Source organism: Amblyraja radiata, chromosome 7 (genome assembly GCF_010909765.2).
Source record: "Amblyraja radiata isolate CabotCenter1 chromosome 7, sAmbRad1.1.pri, whole genome shotgun sequence".
Classification (NCBI taxonomy): domain Eukaryota; kingdom Metazoa; phylum Chordata; class Chondrichthyes; order Rajiformes; family Rajidae; genus Amblyraja; species Amblyraja radiata.
The window spans coordinates 61,212,637-61,227,558 of record NC_045962.1 but is presented as its reverse complement, the minus strand read 5'-3'; the positions used below and the strand labels follow the sequence as shown (position 1 = coordinate 61,227,558).

The 14,922-nt window shown below is 39.8% G+C and overlaps 1 protein-coding gene across 3 annotated transcripts in view; it reads left to right on the top strand.

Annotated features, from left to right (window-relative positions):
* The window catches only part of zranb3 (zinc finger RANBP2-type containing 3), a 107,649-nt gene that overhangs the window by 30,687 nt on the left and 62,040 nt on the right, over positions 1-14,922 (top strand). For all 3 annotated transcript variants that reach the window (XM_033024660.1, XM_033024661.1, XM_033024662.1), the window contains exons 3-4: positions 10,058-10,076; positions 11,710-11,888. In XM_033024660.1, coding sequence (XP_032880551.1) covers positions 10,058-10,076; positions 11,710-11,888 — 198 coding nt within the window. The remainder of the gene's footprint in view (positions 1-10,057; positions 10,077-11,709; positions 11,889-14,922) is intronic.

The following is a 14,922-nucleotide window of genomic DNA, read 5'->3' as shown; positions in this document are numbered from 1 at the left end:
TTTGGGTGGAACTGAGAAATGGGAAAGGGGTAGCAACACTTATAGGGGTGTATTATAGACCGCCAAATGGGGAGTGAGAATTGGAAGAGCAAATATGTAAGGAGATTGCAGATATTAGTAGTAAGCACGAGGTAGTGATTGTGGGAGATTTCAATTTTCCACACATATGGAAACACATTCTGGGAAACACATTCTGTAAATGGGCTGGATGGGTTGGAGTTTGTAAAATGTGTGCAGGATCGTTTTTTGCAGCAATACATAGAAGTACCTACTAGAGATGGGGCGGTGCTGGACCTCCTGTTAGGAAATGAGACGGGTCAGGTGGCAGAGGTATGCGTTGGGGAACAGTTCGGGACCAGTGATCACAATACCATTAGCTTCAATATAATTATGGAGAGGGTCAGAACTGGACCTAGGGTTGAGATTTTTGATTGGAGAAAGGCTAACTTTGATTAGATGCGAAAGGATTTAAAAGGAGTAAATTGGGACAGTTTGTTTTATGGGAAAGATGTGGAAGAGAAATGGAGGACATTTAAAGGTGAAATTTTAAGAGTACAGAATCTTTATGTCCCTGTTCGGTTGAAAGGAAATAGTAAAAAATTGGAAAGAGCCATGGTTTTCAAGGGAAATTGGACACTTGGTTCGGAAAAAGAGAGAGATCTACAATAATTATAGGCAGCATGGAGTAAATTAGGTGCTTGAGGAGTATAAAGAATGTAAAAAGAATCTTAAGAAAGAAATTAGAAAAGCTAAAAGAAGATATGAGGTTGCGTTGGCAAGTAAGGTGAAAGTAAATCCAAAGGGTTTCTACAGCTATATTAATAGCAAAAGGATAACGAGGGATAAAATTGGTCCATTAGAGAGTCAGAGTGGACAGCTATCTGCAGAGCCAAAAGAGATGGGGGAGATATTGAACAATTTATTTTCTTCGGTATTCATCAAGGAGAAGGATATTGAATTATGTGAGGTAAGGGAAACAAGTAGAGTAGCTATGGAAACTATGAGATTCAAAGAAGAGGAAGTACTGACACTTTTGAGAAATATAAAAGTGGATAAGTCTCCAGGTCCGGACAGGATATTCCCAAGGACATTGAGGGAAGTTAGTGTAGAAATAGCAGGGGCTATGACAGAAATATTTCAAATGTCATTAGAAACGGGAATAGTACCGGAGGATTGGCGTACTGCGCATGTTGTTCCATTGTTTAAAAAGGGGTCTAAGAGTAAACCTAGCAATTATAGACATCTTAGTTTGACGTCAGTGGTGGGCAAATTAATGGAATGGATACTTAGAGATAATATATATAAGCATCTGGATAAACAGGGTCTGATTAGGAACAGTCAACATGGATTTGTGCCTGGAAGGTCATGTTTGACTAATCTTCTTGAATTTTTTGAAGAGGTTACTCGGGAAATTGATGAGGGTAAAGCAGTGGATGTTGTATATATGGACTTCAGTAAGGCCTTTGACAAGGTTCCTCACGGAAGGTTGGTTAAGAAGGTTCAATGGTTGGGTATTAATGGTGGAGTAGCAAGATGGATTCAACAGTGGCTGAATGGGAGATGCCAGAGAGTAATGGTGGATGGTTGTTTGTCAGGTTGGAGGCCAGTGACTAGTGGGGTGCCACAGGGATCTGTGTTGGGTCCACTGTTGTTTGTCATGTACATCAATGATCTGGATGATGGTGTGGTAAATTGGATTAGTAAGTATGCAGATGATACTAAAATAGGTGGGGTTGTGGGTAATGAACTAGATTTTCAAAGTCTACAGAGAGATTTATGCCAGTTGGAAGAGTGGACTGAAAGATGGCAGATGGAGTTTAATGCTGATAAGTGTGAGGTGCTACATCTTGGCAGGACAAATCAAAATAGGACGTACATGGTAAATGGTAGGGAATTGAAGAATGCAGGTGAACAGAGGGATCTGGGAATAACTGTGCACAGTTCCCTGAAAGTGGAATCTCATGTAGATAGGGTGGTAAAGAAAGCTTTTGGTGTGCTGGCCTTTATAAATCAGAGCATTGAGTACAGAAGTTGGGATGTAATGTTAAAATTGTACAAGGCATTGGTGCGGCCAATTCTGGAGTATGGTGTACAATTTTGGTCGCCTAATTATAGGAAGGATGTCAACAAAATAGAGAGAGTACAGAGGAGATTTACTAGAATTTTGCCTGGGTTTCAGCAACTAAGTTACAGAGAAAGGTTGAACAAGTTAGGGCTTTATTCTTTGGAGCGCAGAAGGTTAAGGGGGGACTTGATAGAGGTCTTTAAAATGATGAGAGGGATAGACAGAGTTGACGTGGACAAGCTTTTCCCACTGAGAGTAGGGAAGATTCAAACAAGGGGACATGACTTGAGAATTAAGGGACAGAAGTTTAGGGGTAACATGAGGGGGAACTTCTTTACTCAGAGAGTGATGGCTGTGTGGAATGAGCTTCCAGTGAAGGTGGTGGAGGCAGGTTCGTTTTTATAATTTAAAAATAAATTGGATAGTTATATGGACGGGAAAGGAATGGAGGGTTATGGTCTGAGCGCATGTATTTGGGACTAGGGGAGAATACGTGTTCGGCACGGACTAGAAGGGTCGAGATGGCCTGTTTCCGTGCTGTAATTGTTATATGGTTATATGGACGCAGGAAGGGGCGGACTGTTCCGGAGAGTGACGGGGGAAGAAACTAATCCGCGCGGAGCTGACTGGCAGGAGAGGAGATCGATCTGTGTACGTGCGTTTTTTATGATTTTTAAACCTTGCTAACTTTTACGACATTCAACCGATCGGAACGAAACTTGGTGGACTCACAGCACAGGAGAACGGTGAGTAAATTGGCGAAAAATCGTACTGCTATCGCAAACCGTTTTTGCGCCAATAGAAAGACCGTCAAACCGGACGATGACATGATCAGAGTTTTAGTTATGTACCAGACCAAGTGCAAATTTTGGACTCCAGGAGGAAAATCTCTACTGGAATATGTAAAAAATTTGACCATTAGCGTGTCGTTTTTTTGTGAAGATGTGATTATACACAAACAAATAAATACACACACACACATCCAAGATCAGAGTTTTATAATTATAAGGATATGATAGATTGTGGAGAGCAAAATGACTGGTTGCATCGCGGCCTGGTTCAGAAATTCAAACGCTGAAGAACGAAAGTGGCTGCAGGAAATGGTGGATGTTGCCTGGCCATCACTGAAATGGCTCCCCATCATCGAAAGGTTCTGCAGAAAGTGCTGACTCAGGAAGGCAACTAATATCATTAAAGACCCACAACAGCCAGACCAGGCTCACATCTCACTGCACCATGTAGGAAGAAGGTGCAAGAGGCTGAGAATCATTCCCTCTAGGTTCAAGGACAGCTTTCTATTAATCATCAGATTCTTGAACCACTTACCTCATTACCGAAGTACTGTGGACGTTTTTTTAAGGTTGCATTACATCGGCTTTCACTGTTGTGGTCTGGTTGCCTCTAATAACTGATAGTTTATTGCATATGGTGTGTTTATTTGTGTGCTGTGACATTAATTTGCCAGTGAGCAAGAATTTCATTTATCCTATTTATCCTGGTGTATATGACAATTAATATGACTTGACTTTTGACATCTTAGAAGCTAAATCTTTTTTTTTTTAAATAAGATGTCACCAATGTATTTGTTCTGAGTGTCATGAATTTTTTGAATTCCCTTTAACTGGAGATGAATGCCAAGTCTCTAAATTATGGCTGCCCCAGTGTATGTAAGAGTTCTGTTCTAAGAATTGTCTAAGTCTTATTTTCCCCCTTTTCCATTGTAAATGCGAAATGTCTGCTTCCTATAGTTAGCCAAATCGTACTGCTCTGCATACACATCCTATAATTTCATTTCGTCAAATATTCACCCCAACTCTACCCATAATTATATATATATATTTTAATGTTTATATGGTGAATACTTTGACTCTCTAACTCTAAATCAGCAGTTTTGGGTAATTGACTTTCTAGTTCTATCACGATTATCCAATTTGGTTGAAAGGTTCTCAACCTGCAAAGTTAGTTTTCCTTTCCCACTCCACATGCTCATTCATCTGCTTTTATTTTGCCCGTAAAACCTGGCACCATCACCATTTAGTCTCGTTGTTTCCATTTTATCACAGATATTCTCTTTGTTCTCCCCACCATCACTCCCACTCCACACCTTGAAGCATTATTGACCTGATTTTTTTTTTCTGACAAAAGCGCTTCAACCCAAAACGTTAACCCTTCCTCTTTTCACTGATCCTGACCAACCTGCTACGTATTTACGTTACATTGTTTCTTTTCCAAAAATATTGTTTAAGCAGTATCATTTGTTAATTTTTTTAAATGTAAATCTGGCTTGGACTAAGTTGAACAAAAAGTAGAAATTTCCACCTACATAATTTCCTTAATTTAATTTTATTCCCATCTAGCAAATGTTAGGCAAGTGTCTACATTGCTTTATCAAATTTGCAGCTTTAATATTGACCTAAGGGATTCAATTGTAATCACATTAATCATTATGTATTTTTTTGTTGATAGCTGTGACCCCTGTGAATATTGTACTTTTTCATGAATAAAATCAAAACGAGCATACAACAGTGGCCAGGGTGATAGAATTGTGATTTTGAAAGTGCCTATTATAAATGTGCAAAGAAAGTTGTGATGATAATTAGAATGCTAACAAGTAATATTTAAAATATTAATTGGTATTTTGCTTGGCAGCTAGTATTATAATTCAAGTTTGAAGTACAGTACATTCAGTACTTGTTCTCAATGGAACATCTTGTGAAAAAATAACACTTAAAACACTTTAACCGGAAATATTATATATTAAAGCCTTGCAGTTCTCGGACGAATGTGAAGACTTGAGTTACCACAACAACCAAAATGCATAGTTTGAGAAAGGCAGCCGTTTTGGTGCAAATGGTGAATTCAACCTAAAATTGTCGAACAAGTATTGGAGAAGTAGGTCATCTGGCCCTTAGAGTGTGCCCTGCCATTCATCAAGATCATGATGACTGTTCTTGTACCTCAGTGCCTCTTTTCAACATGACCTCAATGATTCCTTTAGTGCCTAGAAATTATCCATCTCTGTTATGAATGAACAGCAGTTCGCAACAGTTCAGATCAGAGAATTTTAACGGTTTGTCAACCTCCGAGGGAAGAACTTGTTTTCTAATGTCGATCATAAATGGCTTTTTAATTCTCAAACTGCGTTGCTTGTTCCTGGTCAGGGGAAACAAATTACTCTTTTGTATTTATTAATAGTAATTTCCTTCATTTCTCACATGATATTGTACTTGCTCACAAAACATTTAAGTTTTTTTTAAATTCTGAATAGGATGACAAGAAAATATAATTATTGTAGTAAAGCCATTGACTGGTTGCTAACACCAACAAATTAAAAGGGATTTCTATATTGGATTCTTCATATTGCTCTTGCAGTGCCACTATTGGTTGGCTGTGGTATTTAACATAATGCTTCAATTTGCAGGTTTATCCTTTGTTAATTCAGTCTGAATTACACGAAATCAGCGCAAACATTAAATTGGAAAAAAATTAAGCATATATATTTTAAAATTATTTTGAAGCTACGTATTTTTACTCTGGGGCATGTATTCCTGTCACTTGCTTTTTGCCATTATGATTTTCTGTGTCCATATTTTTCCTGTTAAAACTGGCAAATAGCAATTCCCATGGTGATAATCTGGTACCCTTTTCTATTGCCCCATGCAGCTGATAGTCCTTGGGTTTTGCATCCATGAGATCTGAATCCACAGCAGTGTTTATATTGGCCTTCTCTCTTCAACTCACCTGCTGAGTACTTCCAACATTTTCAGGTCCTAATGTAAAAAGAGGATCTCTTGCTCAAAGTCAATTATGTCACTTTTTCTGTCTTTTCCTGTCAGTTTAGCCTAAATTCATTATTTTTTCCTGCAGTTCTCAGAAAGCTACGTCGATTGGCGCAAAAACATATTTGCCCAACATAAATATGCAGGTATTTATAATGTGAATAAAATGTGGAATTTAAAAACATGTTGCTGTTGAGTAAGGAATTGTATTGGCCCTACTAAACATCAAATTTGAACAAAAATTGATCGCTCAAGAATATAGCTGTTGCACCACATTTCTAATTTAACAAGAATGTGAAATATTCTCTGAACCAAGGAAGCTGTATTTGTCTGTTTTCTATATAGGATTTAATATTCTTGGAACAATGCTCCTGGAATTGTAGAAGGTGGGATGAAAACAGGATCACTAGGTTAAATTTCAACAGTGGCCTATTAACTCGAACCATGGGGGAGCGATTAACTTAATTCAACAGATGTTTGAGCACCAAGATATTATTCTAAAAGGTTATAGCGAAGATCGGGAAATATCTGGTTAAAAATGTAGAATTTGATCGGATCTTAAAGACATACCCAAAAACCTTGTATTTTGAATCAATGCGTATGCAGTGGCTAACAAGTTGCACATGAATAGACCCATGAAGCAAGTGATAACTTTTTTAATATTTCCAACCTGTTTTTGTTAGTGCAGTAATGCAGTTGTTGAAATCGTGAAATGTTGAAGTGGAGGTAGCGGAGAGCTCAAAATTCCTATGTAAAATCACCAACAATTTGTCCTGGTTCAGCCATAATCGATGCTACATCTAAAAAAGCACACCAATGCTATTCTCAGAAGGCTATGGAAATCTGCAATGTCTCCAATGACTTTTGTGGCAACAGACACACTATAGAAAGCATTCTAATGGGATGCATCACACCTTGGCATCGCTACTGCCCTGCCCAAGATTGTAAGAAACTGCGGAGAGTTGAGTTATGAATACAGCCCTGTCCATCACGCAAGCCAACCTCTCTCTTTCCCCCTCCACACAAACTCCATTTATACTTCACATTGTCTCGGGGAGGAGGTCAGCATATGAATGCCGATTCATACCCTACTTATTCACTCCTCTCTCATTGAACAGATATTAAAGCTTGAAAGCATGCACCACCAGATTTAAGAACGGCTTCTTTCCCACTGTCATCAGACTCTGGAATGGACTTTAGATATGCTGCAGATTAATTCATGATCTCTTAATCTACCTCGATGTGGCTCTTGCACTTTTAAAAATCTATTCTTTCTCTATCTCCAGCACTGTATGCTGCATTCTGTTTCCTTGCACTGTCCTAATGTAATTATTTATGATATGACTTGCCTGGACAGCATGCAATTTTTTTTGCTGTATCTCTGTACACGTGACAATAATAAATACTTCAACCAAAAAAAAGATGTCCTTTATTCTTTTGGCATTGCTTTATCTATGAGGAATCTTTATTCAGCAATCAATCATGCACAACTTTCTACAATGCTTCACCAGTCATCCAGACGCTTGCTAATGCAGCCAATGTGTTATCACCATTGGCCTTTATCAGAATCATTTTCTTATTGGAATGGTTGCTGCAATTGCAAGTTGGATAAATTAACAACATAATAGCAAATGATCTAACAATATAGTGACATGGCTATAAGATGGTTAAAGTTGAGAACTAAATCTTCCAGGGTATTCAACACTAAGGCAAGCTAGGCAAAACTGAAAGGAACATCAGATTAGCACTGTTGGGAAAGTAGCATACACTAGTGCTCAGGATTAGCTCGCAGGAACAAGAGCGTGAATAAAATCTTTGTAAAATGGTCTTGTAAGTATATGGATAGAGAGGCTTGTTACTTAAAATTGTGCTTGTTCAACAACTTAGCATAAGCCCCTATCCATTGCTGCATGCTGCTATAATCAGCTGGCATAAATCACTGCCCTCTACAGCAAGGGCATAACCCATGGCTATGTAGAGAGCCTGCTTATTAGGTCTGGGGAAGGGTCTCAACCCAAAACATCACCCATTCCTTTTTTCCAGCGATTCTGCCTCTCCAGCCTTAAGAGGGGAGTGTGTGTGGGGAGGCAAGTTCCCTGGCCAAGCAGTGCTCATGTTGGGTTGCCAGTGCTGTCCAAGCAGACTTGGTGTTCAAATTACATGGGTGTCATGTATCTGAGTGTTGGGATTGAAGGACCAGGAGTGCTATAATGAATCAGCACCTTTCAAGATAGCACTCAGTGCAATATCACTGTAGTTACAATGGATTTTGGCTCATCAAATCATCGTACATAATTGGAATCTGTTTTAATAGAACAAAGTGGCAGGGAGGCAGATCACGGGCAATGATGAGATGGAATTCGGCATATTTCCGATTTTTCACGGACTTAGACTGATCCACCATTAAAAATATACTGTTGGATTGCATCACAGCTTGGTTTTGGTTCAGCTCTGCCCACTGCAAGAAATTGCAGAGGGTTGTGAATGTTGTTAGTCCATCGCACAGTCCAGACTCCGCATCATTGACTCCTTGTCGAGTCATGTATCACCTTAATAAATGCTAGGATGTTCTGGTGTAACTGTTACACATTCATTCTCTTATCAAACTTGTCAGCTTCACCTTATCTACATGTTGCAAACCCCAGCCCAAGGAGTATTTTGTGCACAGCATATCAGACATGGGGCTTTACATTGCCACTTTGCACACACTGATTAGACTGCACCTGGAGTATTGTATGCAGTTCAGATCACCGCATGATGTGAAGGATGTGACTGAGCTGGAGCGGAGAATGACAAGGAGGTTGCCAGGATTTGAGGACTCTCTAGTTATGGGAAGAATTCCGATCCAGTGCTGCAGCTAGAACAGTGGGCCTTTATGGCAACGTTAAGATTCTATTGTTAATAATATCGGATTTGAATCACACAACCTGGTGCCAGAAACTTGGCGACTCTTGGGTACTGTCTCAGTGTTACCTACTGTTCTTGTACTCTTGCACTAAAATATAATAGTGCCTATAGTAAGATGTTTTTCTGAACTGTAAGCAAAAAGAGAATTTCAGTGTACGTAGGTACATATGCCAATAAAGTACCATTGAACCCATTGATTTACACTTCCCGCTGCCTCAGAAAAGCAGCCGACATATTCAAAGACATCACTCCTGGTTATTCCTGCTTCTTCCGTTCCCATGTAATGGCAGGAGGTTTCGTAGGCTTTAAAGTGCACACCACCAGACTCTGGAACAGCTTCTTCCCCTCTGTTATCAGGTTTCTGAATGGTTCTTCCATAAGCCAGGGTACTGTCAGAGTTGCCTCTATCCCATTGCGGACATTGTGGACTTTGTCTGGAACTGGTGTGCTACAATGCGAAGAACTATATTCTGTACTCTATCTTTCCCTTTGCTTTGCCTATTGTTCTCGAGTTTGGTTTAATTGTATTTATGTAAAGTATCATTCAATTTGGTTGGGTAGCACGGTACACATGACAATAATAAACCTAAACCGAGAAGTTGATTATTCGCATAAGAACAGTCAAAAGGCACAGTATAAATTGTAGTCCTTAAAATGGGGATACAGTAATTGTGGTGGGAAATAAATGTACATTTAGATAAGGCAAATCAAGTCATGAAACAATGTGTAAAGATGAACTTCTAAAATGTGTGTGAGATGAATTTCTAGATGAGTATGTTGAGGAACCAATTAAGAAATGGGCTATGTTAGGTCACGTGCTATGCATCAAGAATGGGTTCATTAATAATCTTGTTACAAATGGTCCTCTTGGGAAGAGTAAAGAATTTTGCATTCAATTTGAAAGTGGCATAGTTTAATTTAGCCAAAGGAAGCAAGATATTGGGGACACTTTGTCTGCAGAAGATTGCAAACTGCATTAAAAGCTGTGGGGGATGGGCAATGGCTAACATTCACGGAACATGTGATTCATACCAAAGAAAAAGCAGTCCAACCAGGAATTGCAGGAAAAAAATTAAAAGTAGCGTTAAAGCAAAAAGTTTGTAAAGTTGCCAGAAAGATACAATAAGCATAGGTGATGTTTCGGGTTGGGATCCTTCTTCAGAACCTGTTTGTTATGTTAATGATATTGCGTTTCTTATTACTTTATTTCGAGATGTTTCATTCAGATTGACTTTGTAGATGTGTGATTAGAAGAAAAATAGTTCTGAGTTAGTTCCATTTATTGTTTTTCTTTTTTTTAATATAGGTGTATGATTGCAGATGAGGTGAGTTTATTTATGAAATTTTATCCCTAAATTGATTGTTGCAATTAAAACCCGAGTATCTGTGTAAGGAATGATAACATTGTCTGACCTTCTTTAGTTTGAAAAAGGCAAGATGAAAAACTTTAAATACACAGGTACAGGAGCAAATCAGAACAATGTACAGAAAAATGACCAGAGTCGTGGGATATAATGTTCCGCAGCACAATTATGAATCCTGATTCTGTACAAGCAAAATGAACCTCGCTTCACATTCACCTCATCCACCATGGATGTAGCATCTACCTTCTCCAATATGTACTGCAGTTACTCACCAAGATTACTTCAGCAGTCCCTATCAAACCCCCATCTTCCACTATCTACAAGGAAAAATAATAATAATAATAAATTTTATTTATGGGCGCCTTGAAATAAATAGTAGAGACATGACTAGTACACAAATTAAAGACAGAATTTAATTCAAAACACAATATGAGGCAATTCAAGCACAGATGAAAAGGGAGGGGGACGTGGGGCTAAGGATAGGCAGAGGTGAAGAGATGGGTCTTGAGGCGGGACTGGAAGATGGTGAGGGACACGGAATTGCGGATCAGTTGGGGGAGGGAGTTCCAGAGCCTGGGAGCTGCCCTGGAGAAGGCTCTGTCCCCAAAACTGCGGAGGTTGGATTTGTGGATGGAGAGGAGACCAGCTGATGTGGATCTGAGGGACCGTGAGGGTTGGTAGGGGGAGAGGAGGTCAGCGAGATATGTGGGAGCCAGATGGTGGAGGGCTTTGTAGGTGAGGACCAGGATTTTGTAGGTGATCCGGTGGGAGATGGGAAGCCAGTGAAATTGTTTGAGGACTGGAGTGATGTGATACCAGGATTTGTTGTGGGTGATGAGTCGGGCGGCTGCGTTCTGGACCAGTTGGAGTCGGTTGATGTAGGTGGAGCTGATGCCAAGGAGAAGTGAGTTGCAGTAGTCCAGTCGGGAGGAGATGAAGGCATGGATGAGTCTTTCAGCAGCGGGAGGTGTGACTGAGGGTCTGATTTTGGCGATGTTGCGGAGGTGAAAGTGAAAATGTAGAAATGATGCCACTACATGAAAGTTTCCCCCCAATTCACAAAGCATGCTGACTTGCAAATTTATCATTATCACTTCATTGTCCCTGTACTCTTAACTGGTGCACTGAATCAAAATGCAAGATTCAAATGAGAATATTTTTGAAATATGATCTGTTTTGCCAAAATTACCATAACAAATTCAAGTTCAAGTTGCAAACTTAACGCTCATCTTGAAGTGAATTCCTATATATTTAATACATCTTTGTCAGCAGAGTAAATTAAGGTAATGCCTTCTAAAAATGATCATGCTGAAAAACTGATACATCGTCAAGGCACCTTTTTCAGAATATTGGACAGCTAAATATTAAATATTGCAAGTGGGAGTAAATTCCATGATGGTGGCCTTTAATGTCTACCCCATTAAGCAAATTATTTCCAGCCATTTCACTTTCAATGATGGATGCCTGGTTATGAAAATTCTAACTTGCAGTATCTCAGACAATAACTAACACTCCATTTTCTAGTGGTATATTTCATCGGTTAAATCCAAATTGTGAATAGAATAACCAAGGTTATATACTTTTTCACCAACAGATGGGCCTGGGGAAAACTATTCAAGCAATTTCAATATCCTACTTGTATAAGAAGGAATGGCCTCTGCTGATAGTTGTTCCATCATCACTCAAGTATCCCTGGATCGAGGAAATAGAAAAATGGATCACTGATCTGAATCCTGATGATATTAATCTCATTGAGTCTAAAAATGATATTGGGTGAGCTTTAGCGATTTTCAGATCAATAAATAAGATTAATTGTTTAGCTAATTATGGGCGGCACGGTGGTGCAGTGGAAGAGTTGCTGCCTTGCAGCGCTGGAGACCCGGGTTCGATCCCAACCACGGGTGCTGTCTGTATGGAGTTTGTACGTTCTCCCTGTGACCCCGTGGGTTTGCTCCGAGATCTTCGGTTTCCTCCCACACTCCAACAAGGTACAGGTATGTAGGTTAATTGGCTTGGTGTATGTGTAAATTGCCCCTAGTGTATGTAGGATAGTGTTAATGTGCGGGGATCGGTGGTCGGTGCGGATTCGGTAAGCCGAAGGGCATGTTTCCGTGCTGTATCTCTAAATTAAACTGAACTATATTACAATGAATATGGTTTAACAACTATCCTCCCATTTCTATCACCTGATATCATTGCTGTGTTTTGACTGCATCTCAATTTATGCCTTGAGTCAGGTAACAGTCAGGTTGGTCAAGACAAAAACCTTAAGGACCATTTAACAGCAGGAGAGAATCAATTTGTGTTTGCTAGTCTCAAGTCTGTAGAGCAAAAGTGATGGGTTGAAAGATAACAGTTTTCAATGGCAGAAATGTTGAGAACAAACAGAAACAGATTAAATTATTGGCAAAAGAATTGAAGGCAATACAAAGAACAAAATCGCAGAAGGTGGTGGTGATTTATGAAGCAAGTGTGACTACGTTTGGTGGAAGCAATTTGAAGGATTCTTTTCAGAAAAGGAATTGGATAAGCTCGACGGTTTAACAAAAATGCAGGGCTATGAGGATATAGTTTGGCAGGAGACAAGCTGGATTGTGCTAATGCTAACATTCACAAGAATAATAGCCCCTGGTGTCTTTGATGTGGTGTGATTTTTGGAGACAACTTGTTCCCTCTACCCGCCATCCTCTGTGTGGAAAAGCCTACGCCTAGATCGCTTTCATTTAATTTTTCTCTCTTCTTAAACCTATGTCCTCTAGTTTTAGACTCTTCTATTTTGGGGGGAAAGATTGCGACTATCCACCCTATCTATGCTCCTCATAGTTTTATAAACCTTTATAAGATCATTCCTCATCCATGTGGATCACTCCTCCTATGCTCCATTGAGTTCCTCCAGCGACTTGTTCATTACTCCAATGTGATCTGTGATCTTTTGTGATAGTTTAATTGACCTTAAGTAGGTAGCAGTAGAATCAGGCAAGTGAAAGAGAAAGAGGGAGGTCATTGGAGAAAGTTAATCATTCAGCTGCTGCCACCCTTGGCATTTCAGGTCCCAAAAGCACCAGTATTCCAGGTCCCTAAAAAAAGTCTTTTTTTTAAACCAATAACCTTCAATATGGTAGGTAGACTCAAGGAATTGCAGATGCGGTTTACAAATAAAGACAAAATGCTAGAGTAATTCAGCAGGTCCCCACCATCTCTGGAGGATGAGGTTGAGACCCTTGAAGGTACACAAAAATGCTGGAGAAACTCAGCGGGTGCAGCAGCATCTATGGAGCGAAGGAAATAGGCGACGTTCCAAAACACTTCTTCTGACTCTTGAGACCCTTGAGACTGGATGTAGTAGTGGGAAGAGAGGTGGGGGTGGGACAAAGCCTGGTTAGTGATAGTGGATACAGGTGAAGGTTTTTTTTCATTGGCAGATGGTTGGACAAAGGCCAGAGAAGATAAAGACACTAAATATGAGATAATGAACTATGGACAGAAAAGGTGTGAAAAGTGAAGCCAGAGGAAGGAATGTAGGTTGAAGGGACGGGAGAAAGAGAAATTAGTGCACATCCAGGTGGGACACATGAGATGTTTGTAGATTACTCAGCTAAAATTGGGGAATTCACTACCATTTGCTTGGCTTTGTCCACTCTCCATCTCCCATCTCCCTTCCAGCTTTCTCCCCCCTACTATAGCGACCTGACCCAAAACATTGCCTAATGCCCTGTGGTTCTCCTTGGTTCTTTAACCCACACCATTGGGAACAGTTTATATTTATCATCTCTATACCTTTTGTAATTGTGCACACATAGAACAGGAGAGGCTATGTAGAGATCTGTTCAGAGGAAAACAACTCTAGTTTGTCCAGTCCATACACATAACTGAAGTCTCCTGTTCCTGGAATTAGGCCAGATGAAGGACCCTGACTCAACACGGATGTCCGTTTCCCTCCACAGATGTTACCTGACCTGCTAAGTTCCTCCAACTACTTGTAATTAATCTACCATAATGTTTTTGAGATATCAAGTCAAGTCGAGTTTAGAGTCAAGTTTATTATCAAATGCACAAGAATTTCTAAACAGAAAGACCTCAAAAAAATAAGACATGTGCATAACACAATTAGAAATAAATCCATGGTAGTCCAGCAGTTGGTTCATAGTGTTCCTTTGTTAAAATAAGATTAGGGTCGTGCAGGTCAGTTCAAAAAGCTGATGGTTGTAGGAAAATAACTATCTCAACCTGGTGGTGTGGGACTTAATACCTTCTGTCTAATGATAGCAGCAAGAGGAGGGTATGGCTCAGATGGTGGCAATCTTTTAGGATAGATGCAAACTTCCTGAAGCAATGCCTCCTTCAGATGCTTTCAATGGTGGGGAAGGTTGTGCCTGTGATTAACCTGGTTGTGTCCACCGTTCTCTGCAGCCTCTTGTGTTCCTGTGCTTTAGAATTGCCATACCATGATGTAGTCAGTCAGGATACTTTCTACAGTGCATATGTAGAAGTGTGTTAGAGTATTCAGTGCCATGCCAAATCTCCTTAAACTTTTATGAGCAAATTGAGCGGAAACCCAAAGTATCACAAGGACATGTGCAAATTCCACACACATCACCCCAGGTCAGGACTGAACCTGACTCACTGGAACTGGGCAGCAGTAACTCTAAGTATTTGATGATAGCAATATTTGAACACTGTACCCAAGGCTGAATTGTTATTCTCTTTATTTTAGTTTAATTTGGAGTTACTTTCTAGTTGATCTAGTTATGATCTTTCTCTGGAATCTCAGCCTTAGTACAGTGCCTACCCGTGCTTTGATATCAAA